General features: G+C 36.4%; 1 protein-coding gene and 1 pseudogene across 2 annotated transcripts; one reads left to right on the top strand and one right to left on the bottom strand.

The window, feature by feature from the left end:
• Window positions 1-303: 303 nt before the first annotated feature.
• LOC18607755 (SNF1-related protein kinase regulatory subunit gamma-1-like) lies at window positions 304-3,082 on the top strand (annotated as a pseudogene).
• Window positions 3,083-3,775: 693 nt separating this feature from the next.
• Window positions 3,776-8,638, bottom strand: LOC18607756 (uncharacterized). 2 transcript variants are annotated; one of them, XR_016024634.1, is made up of 5 exons: window positions 8,460-8,638; window positions 5,881-7,354; window positions 5,660-5,685; window positions 4,201-5,164; window positions 3,776-4,110 (listed from the first exon to the last, which is right to left on the bottom strand). XR_016024634.1 is itself a non-coding variant. In XM_018115343.2 (4 exons), the coding sequence occupies exons 2-4, from the start codon at window positions 7,307-7,309 to the stop codon at window positions 4,394-4,396; spliced, it is 2,226 nt and encodes a 741-aa protein (XP_017970832.2). In that variant the 5' UTR covers window positions 7,310-7,354; window positions 8,460-8,638; the 3' UTR covers window positions 3,776-4,393. The 2 variants fall into 2 exon arrangements, 1 of the variants encoding a protein (XP_017970832.2); XM_018115343.2 differs by having other exon boundaries at window positions 3,776-5,164.
• Window positions 8,639-9,399: the final 761 nt, after the last annotated feature.

Consider the following 9,399-nt stretch of genomic DNA (forward strand, 5'->3'; position numbering starts at 1 on the left):
GCCCTTCCTTGTGAGACAATACATAATCGTATTAAGTATTTGATTCAGTAATTAGCATAATAACGACCAACTTCGACTCCTCTCAAATAAATGAGAACATAACAAACGCGGGATGATTTAGCGCCTACCACTGACTCCACGTGGTGGATAGCAGTTGACACTCCTGTTTTGTCTCCAGACGTGGCATGGTAACATGTCGACATTTATTCAAATGCATGAAACCGAGAGAGAAATAGGAGGAAGGGTTGGGCATGACTGAAACAACAAAGGAAAGGGAACAAGAGAACACAGAATCCAATCACGATGCAAGAAACGAGGAGAGCAGATTTGCGACAACTGGAAGGTGTAATGAGAGAGGCAGAAGGCGGCGTTGTGGAGAAGAAAGGGATCGCCACGGCTGATCACGTTCAAAACAACCCTGGAAAGGATTCTGCAACTGCTCTTCAACTTTTTCTTGATCGTATCCCTATTAGTTCGATCCCTGGGATAAAAAACTCACCCGGCAATTCTTTTTTATGACATAAAAGATATTTATCGATAATCGTTCTTCTCCAACGAAATTGCGGATCCAACTCGGATTCCTTCGACGCCAAATGTTGATGACAGTACGGTATTTGTGACTTTTTCTTTCTCCTGATTTCCATTTGCAAGTGGTGGAGGTGAAAACTGGGGATAATGTGAAGGATGCAATTGAGTTGTTGTACACGAAGAATGTGTTCGGTGCTCCCATTGCGGATGTTTTAGACCCTGATACCACAGTAGGCAGGTTTTTTGATCGGTATATTGGTTTTATAGATTTTGCTACCATGGTTCTCTGGTCCCTTGAGGTGATTTGATTTCTCACATTGTCACCACTCACCAACTTGCACCCTCTTTTTTCTCTCTCACTCAATGTATCCAAATGCATTTTTCGTGTTATGACCTTCTCAGAAATGTGAAAAAGCTGGTGTCCCAACTGATAGCGGTGCTAGCGAGGAGACTGGCAAAAGCAGCATCATGTCCTTGCTTGAACAGGATGCTGACATTGGACATACAAAGGTCCTTTTGCCTTATTTCATGCTGTTAATTCCTGTTTATTTGGAATTGCCGAATTGCTTTCATGGACATCATCAGTTTTTTCCCACTAAATCATATCCTTTAACGGGAAGTGTCTTTTGTTCCATGTGAGACACAGGTAGGAGAGTTGGCAAAATCTTTCCTATGGATCCGTTTTTCCCTGTACGCTTAGAGGATACCCTCTTTCATGTTCTGCTGCTGCCTGCAAAGCACCGGGTGCAAGTTCTACCAGCCATGGAGCAATCTGGTCTTCGGGCCATTGGTTTTGTTACGCAGGTATTTTAAGGCCACCAACTACGCTTGCTGAACTAATTGGGTAATAGGAAAAGCCAAGAAACAGATTGTTCATTACTTTGGCAGATAAAGGCAACCAGTGGAGTATAGCAAATGTAACTTGTTAAAAATTATGGTAAAATATCTAGATATTTTCAAATTTTGATTAAAATTATATGAAAATTTATTAATTTAAAAAATAAATATTTCGCTTTAAAAGAGTATTTGTTATTGAATACATAAGTTCAACGATGATTAACTATTAAAGTTTTCGTTGGTTTATTGACATGATAATGTTTTTTGAATAATTTTATTTTTGAACATATCAAAAATTATAATATTATATTATTTTTTATTTTTTATTTTTAAATTTTTTTTAAAAAATTACCTTCCTTCTTCACTTAAATTCGACTCGATCTAACGCATTGGGGTCCCTCAAAGAAGTGCTAAATCTCTCTTATGATGGAGCGTGATCTAGAGCTTATCTTACGCTCTAAGATGTTGAAAAGTGCCAAATTTGACTACAAGATAGTCAATCGATGTCAAAAAGTATCACCGATCAATTAAATTGTTTGAAAAAAAAAAGTTTAGAAAAAGAGAAAAGAGTAATTTAGTTTTTTCACTTTTTCTGTTAATAGTGTTAAGGCTTTTAAAGTAAAGTATTTATTTTTCAAATTAATTGATATCTGTGTAATTTTGATAATTAAAGAATATCTAATTATTTTACTCTAAAAATTAAAACATTTTTTTATCAATGCATGTCTGAATTTGTAACTTGTTGCCTTTCGGTAGAATGCAGTTATCCAATTGCTTCTTCCATCTGATGGACTAGCATGGTTCGACAGTATTGCAGAAAAGTCTCTATCAGAATTTTGGTAGGGCAAACTTGAAAGATATTTCAGAACACATGCGTCATTTTTGAGGAATCATTACTTAGTTGCTTTATCACACCCATCTTGGTTTTCTGCATTCGTATTCAGGTTTGAAAATGAGGAGAAAGTAAGCTGTGTATGGCGATGAGAGCATAGCAAGGGCTCTTCACATCTTGTTCAAAAGTCAAATAGGTGCAATTGCGGTCATAGATAGACAGACTCAAAGGCTTATCGGTAGAGTCACGAGCAGTGATGTCTATCTTCTTATGGAGAATGACAATCTCTTCCACAATAGAAAGTGAGTAATTTTTCCTTCCAATGCTACACTGCATTTTCTTGCCCAATTGACCTATAAAAACTATGCATATTTGAGTTAATAACAGGGTTGTAACCGTGGAGGAATTCATTCATATGGAGACTAGCAATCCAGACTCTGATCCTACTATCGAACGAGACATAGGGGCTCTTTTATCAGCAGGGGTTCTTCATCTACGAAACAGCTTCCTTCCAAGAATGGACTCGCCAGTCACCAACAAGAAATCTGACACTCTCAAGCAAGCCATGAAGAACGTAGCAGAGACTAAAAGCAATTGCAGTTTTCTAGTTGATGAGTTGCAGCGTCCAGTGGGTGTCTTCACATTAAGAGACATAATCCTTCAGTTTGCCCCGCCCTCTGTGGACTCCAATATTCATCGAGGTGGTTTCTTTGAATCTGCTCTCGAACAAACTGGTTGTCAGGTCAAAGATGGAACCATAGTTTGTGACCATTAATGCACTTACTCCTCTGCCTGATTCATGAGAATTTATAAGATGAAAGAGGGGTTGAAGTGGGTTTGGTTTGCAGATGATGAAAAAAATATCTATATATTTCTATATGACCTTAACTTCATCTGGCCCCCAAAACCGTGCCGATCTGCGCCAGAATATTCAGGCCTTGATGGCAAGACTGGCTGACGAGTGACGTGTATAACTTGTGCTACTTAATCTTTGCTTTTTTCATCCAGAAAGAGAAAGCAGCAAACAATGGACAGAGAAGAAAGAATTGCAATCACTTGCAGCAAGCACCTCATTTCTACTACTCAGTTGGGTCCGAAGAAAATAAAATGATAATCTGTTTTGCTTGCAGTTTGTAATTCTTAGCTGGAAAACAGATCAACATGTACGGTACAAGAAAAGTTCAACATTCCCTTCACCAACAGCAAGCTATAAGTCACTAATAAATACCCCAGGCTTCCTCTTCAACACGCTCAGCTTAATCAAAATCGTCAGGGGAAGATCTTAGCATACAAGTTGTAGCACTTTGGAGAAACACCCTTGGGATGTCGGAGGATCCGACAGTTATTCCTCGTCAATATGTTGGGAGGAATAGTGCATTACGATTGAAAATAGGATTGAAAAGGAGAGAATAAGCTCTCTCAAGTTGGACCAACCTCCGTTTACAACCCGAAGAAATTAAAGAAAAAAACATATCCAGATGTTATGAGTTGCCATCAGGATTGAAGTTCATGCGTTGTGACCAAAACAGTAATCACATTGTTCCTAGACCAACGGTAAATTAAACGAGCTCAATCCACTTAAAAAGCAAAACTTAATAAAAACCTACCTGTCTTTCACTCATCTCTAAACACACTGATAATGTCTTAATTAGCGACATCGTAACCGTAACAAACACATATCGGGTTCATTATTACAGAATGTTACTCGAATATATTTATGATGTATGACAGCCCTGTTTGATACTTACATTCTTATCATTTCTTGAGTCCATTCATTGTTTACTTCAAGCAATTTTAGAGGACCAAATCAGGAAATATAATGGAGAGTTCTTCAAACTTACAGGATGATGTGATGGCTGTTGAGATCGCCGTTTTTATCCTCCATCCAAGTGCTCATTCAAGACAAAAGGCCTCTGTTTGATCCTCCAATACGTAACCCGTCTAGATAAAATTTTTCGTTTGATGTAAAGGTCACATAAAACAAATGCAGGCAGGGAACATACCTAAGCAACATTCTGACTTCATAAAACAGTATATCATATCCTGCCAAAGATCTGATTGATATGTAATATGGATGGGCAGAGCATTTTGTCCCCTAATTAACAAATTGCACCCACCAAGAGAGTTGCATCACCTATTAGGTCACTTTGTCTTTCCCAACATGAATAGTTTTAGCTAGAAATACCTCAAAAATTCTCAGGTGCTCGTGCTCCAAACTATCAAAGACCCGCTTCTTCTAAACTCACAAGGACGAAAAACGCTCATGGCCTTCCCCATCAGAGCCATAGCTGCAATGCTCGGAAACCGCTTCTTTTCGAGTTCATCCAATGTAGCCTTTGCACTCTGTGGTTCACATAGCACCACAGCTTCAGGCTTCTTGTTTGGAGACGCGGCTCTGTGACGACACCATCTTTGAATCCAAGAACGTGAAAGACGTCTATCTTGACTTTTCCTCAAAGAATCACTGGAAGTGGAGTCCCCGTTCTTTAATAGCATTGCAGTTTGATCAAGTGCCAGTTCTGGTCTCACATGGCTTCCACATACTGTGGCATCTGAACTAGTTTTGCTGCATTTCGAGATTTTGTTGAAGATCTTGTTAACCCTTTCACAGGATGAACCTTCTCCAATTTTAGAGCTCTTAGGACCAGGAGCAAAAGGATCCGAAGTGCTCAACTTCAGACGTTTAACCCATCTGATGCTTGTCTCTGGTCCCAGAGAATCATCTGGACAAGCAGTAGTTTTAAAATTTGAGGGCTGCTCAGCATGGGAAAGGAGATGCTCTGCATCTAAACTCTGGGTTCTGGAGGTACTTGTTTCTCCATCGTCTATTGAGTTTGCCACAGCTGGAAGTGCAGGAAGCCCATCATTCATATCAGGTAATTCAGTATTTGCCATTTTGTCGCCAGCTTCTTCTCCAGTAGCATTCTCAGTTTCAAATAATGATGAATTATGAATCTCCTTGATGTTCTGCAAATATTATCAATAAACTTAACTAGTAATGTCTAAATTTAACAGCTCAATTGTGCAATGGGGACTCTTAGTATAGAAAGAGATAGTGTTCTGGCATGCTATGCTCACTAGAATTCCATGATGCTTGGAACCAATGACTGGATGATACAGCAATCTGTTAACTTAGAATGTAACAATTTTCTACTAGAAATGGTTCTCAAGGTAATTTTTTATGTTTATTATGCACCCAAATTACTTTGATGAGGACCAATGAACACATGTAACCTCACCTACCAATTCCTTATTTCTGTTAGTCGATAAATTTTTTTTTTTTGAAAATCTTCTGTTAGTTGATAATGAACCAAACTAAAACATAGTCCTTGAGAGAAGATGCAAAATATAGAATGTCAAGAACATGTTGTTCATAAACACTTTGGTCTATAAACCAAGCAAGTAATCATCTAAAAACTACCATTACATGCACATAGTAAAATAGACATTAACAAGAATTACCTGATCTGATGGACATAAAGCCACACCTGCAACATAAAGTAAACATGTTAAAAGTATGAACATACAATACTGAAAGACCAAGTAATTATTAAATTAACTGAATCCACAGATATTTTTAATCATAAGTTTCTGTCAGTCTGATGTGACCATTTTCATAAAAAAAATTATACTATAAAGTTCCATTCACTGTTCATAATTATAGAGGTAACATAAATACATACTTGAAAGATGGCTCTTCTGGAAAACATCCAGTTCCATAGCATCAGTTTCAACTGATGATTCATGCTTTAAGCAAACAGTAGAAGTTCCGACATCTCCAACATTGTCTTTTTCTTCACTATCCGAGGAGCTCCCTAGAGGTTGCAATTTCACTCCTTGCTGACCGTGGAAACCAGAACTGGGAGATAAACTCAGAAACTCACTGAACATATTTCCCTTCAATTTGGGGGAGACTATAGAGTCTTTGAACACTTGTCCTCCTTCGTTTATGTTCACACCAGTCTTCTTTGTAATGAAAAATTTGTGAGTTGTCTGAGAAAACTTAGAAGGACCTCTGGGTAATTCTTCCACAGAATCTATAGTGGTACATATTCTCATAGTCTTGACATCATGAACAGAACGAGGTACTTTTGGAAGCAAGAAATTTTCATCATATGCTTTTCCTGATTTTGCCACCTCAGGATAGCCCAAGCTTGGAAGCAATCTATTACTAGAATTGTTTTCTACCTTCTGACTCTGTTTATTAAGAAAAGAGCATAACTGACTATCGTTGGTCAACTGATCATTAAGTAATAGAGGTGCATCTCTCTGTCGAGATAATGAACTCCCCAGTTTTCTGGACTCGAAAAGGGTATCAGCTTTCTTCTCATGGACCCAAAAGGTAGAATAGCTGCAAAATTTACCATCTGTGAAGTGCTCTTTGGATGCTACAACAGGACTTACTTGATCAATATTTTCATGCTGACATGTAACGGATTGCATTGGAGCCACTCCACTATTCATTACATATGGTACAATTTTAGAACTTGACCCAATATCATCCTGAAAAGATGTTGAAACAGCTAAGTTGTTCTTTTCAAGAAATTCATGAGATTTTACCAGCTGCTCAGGAACCCTTGAAATGCCTTCAGGCTGAAATTTACGTTCTCTAGATGGAAATTCCATTTCAGGATGAGCCCACTCACTTCTACCCATAGTAATAGAGTTATAGCAATTATTGAGATCAATTTGATACTTCACCACCTCACCTTTAGACGAAGTACCTGCATTATTCTTTGAAGCCATAGCACTCTCCCTATTCCCTGAAATATTGAACATTGGAGGAGGCTGTCCATCTAAAACTTCTTTCCCAAACTTCCTTGAACCCATTTTCGAATTCTTGCTCATGGTGTCAACTGTTCTGGCTTCAGAAACTTCTCTAAATCCTTGAGCATAGTTTGAAATATCGGTTTCCATTTCAGGCCCAGAAAGCAAAGGATGATGCTTAGAATTGCTATGATCATCTTTACGCAGTAAATGACTGTGAACCTCAGTGGATGGTTTACGACTTGTATTCTTCCAATGATCCATCCAAGCAGCTTGGTAATGATGGATGGAATGCCTAGCTGTTCCAGCACTATGGTGATCTGATTGTGCAACACGATTCGACATGATATGGTCAAATCCTATTTTAATTAAAGGCTCATTGTGCCTTACCTGAAAATGCAATTCAGCAAGCACTATTAGACATAATATCTATTACGTTTTAAAACAAAATTACAAGAAATTAGAAATAAAAAAAAATCGAAGTCAACAAATAGAAAAAATCTAGAGCTCATAAGGCCAGCATAGAGAGTCTATACGAAATTAAGGATCTACAAAACATATGCTTAACCAATTATTTTGCACCCACATAAGCACACATCAAACAGTCCTTCCTTGATGGACTAAGAGTGGTTAGTATTTTAAAATATTAGCTCAAGATGGTTTGATTTCTGAAGGTTTAGCATTGGTAGTGCCCCTGTTCTTGATCGATACTCCTAGTGAGCCAGTAATAAAAATTAAAAGGGGGGAGAGCACAGAAAGAGGCAAAAAAATGTTCCCAATTCCTATAATCAGCTTCCCATATACCAAACAAAATCAAAGAAAAAAAAAAAACTACCAAACGCAAAATATTTTAAACATGAGTTGCCAATTATCCAGAAAGGAAATTTGTAAGGACAAATTAAAACATCTTTCTTCATCTCACCTCAACACAATTAAAAATCCAACATTATCCAAAATATTTCTAGGAAAAAAAAAACAGCTTCTTCTTACTGCAACTTCTCTGTACAGAAATGTGTGATTACCCAATTCATGTCCCGTCAAACAGGGATCTGCAGAAGTGTGAATTAGAAACCTTAAAGTTGAAACAATCCAAGATCCTTTTAGATAGCACCAAACCCTTTTTTTTTTAATTTTAGTTACATCATATATGAGCTCAACTCTTCAACATAATGAACAAGGAAATATCACAAAAACGACCCCTTACCAAGCTTTTCTTTTCTTTTATCACTACCAATAAAAATAAAACAAACTCTACTGTTCAGTAATCAACGTTAGAATCATGAACTATTCAAACAGAGAGCGAAGGGAAAAAAAAGAATAAGAACTTGAAACGAAAGAACTAACACAAGTAACCAAGCTCCAAGCTACGATCAAACAACAATAGAACAAGCTAAAAATTCACATGCATACATACTAAGCAAGTTTTAGAGAAAGCAATAAAAGGGTAGTTCACAAAAGCACAATCAAAATTAATTTCAACCATGCCAGGACTCACCTTAAGAGCGAAAGTAAATAAAAAAAAAAAACAGAGTTCGTAAAGCCTATGAAGACCCAGCAAAAGAGCAACGGTGAAACACAGGTCCAGGGAGAAGTTGAGATCACAAACGCAGGAAAAAAGAGTGTGTGTCTGTTTAAATAGTAAAGAATGAGAATTTGTGGACAGGCAGCGATGTATTTGGTGAGGGAAGAAACAGCGAAAGGAAGGAAGAAAGAAAAGAAAGCATCTTTAAAAGCCGAGGAGCCGCATATAGATCCCCCCGAGCCGACGAAATTCGGGAGCTGAAGGGCCCCACTACATTGCACTTTTGTAATTGGGCCTTCCCTTTTCTAATTTTTTTCACTTTCTTGGACTTTTTATGTTTTTTTTATTTTATTTTATTTTATGTTCTTATATGTATGGTTATTGTAGTCCTAAACACAAAACAATGCTTGGCCCAGTTAATAAAAATAAAAAATGAATTTTTATTTGATGGAAAGTAACAAAAATTAGCATTTTGTAGAATATGTTGAGTTCTTTTTTCCTATTAATCCGGCTCTTGATAAAAGAAGTAAAATTTTATTTTTAAATAATATGCGATGTGATAATGTTAAGACATAATATTTTAAAAGGTCTTTAATTATTTTTAAAACTTTAAATAAATATTTATTATTTTATTATATTTAATCAAAATTTTATATATTTTTATTTTAAATTAAATATATTTTAATTAAAATATTACTTGTCATTTTTATATCATATGGTATTAATATGATATAAAAACATTTCACATTAGATAATTATAAGAAATGATATTATTGTCATATGACATTTTTTACTTTCCACTCAATATCATATAGGTATAAAATGATATTTAATGAATTGTTATTTACGAGTAAATATTTGATTCAAAATAAAAATTTAATTAAATATAATAAAAAAAATTTAAAATATTATT

Source organism: Theobroma cacao, chromosome 2 (genome assembly GCF_053813885.1).
Source record: "Theobroma cacao isolate CCN51 chromosome 2, ASM5381388v1, whole genome shotgun sequence".
Lineage (NCBI taxonomy): Eukaryota > Viridiplantae > Streptophyta > Magnoliopsida > Malvales > Malvaceae > Theobroma > Theobroma cacao.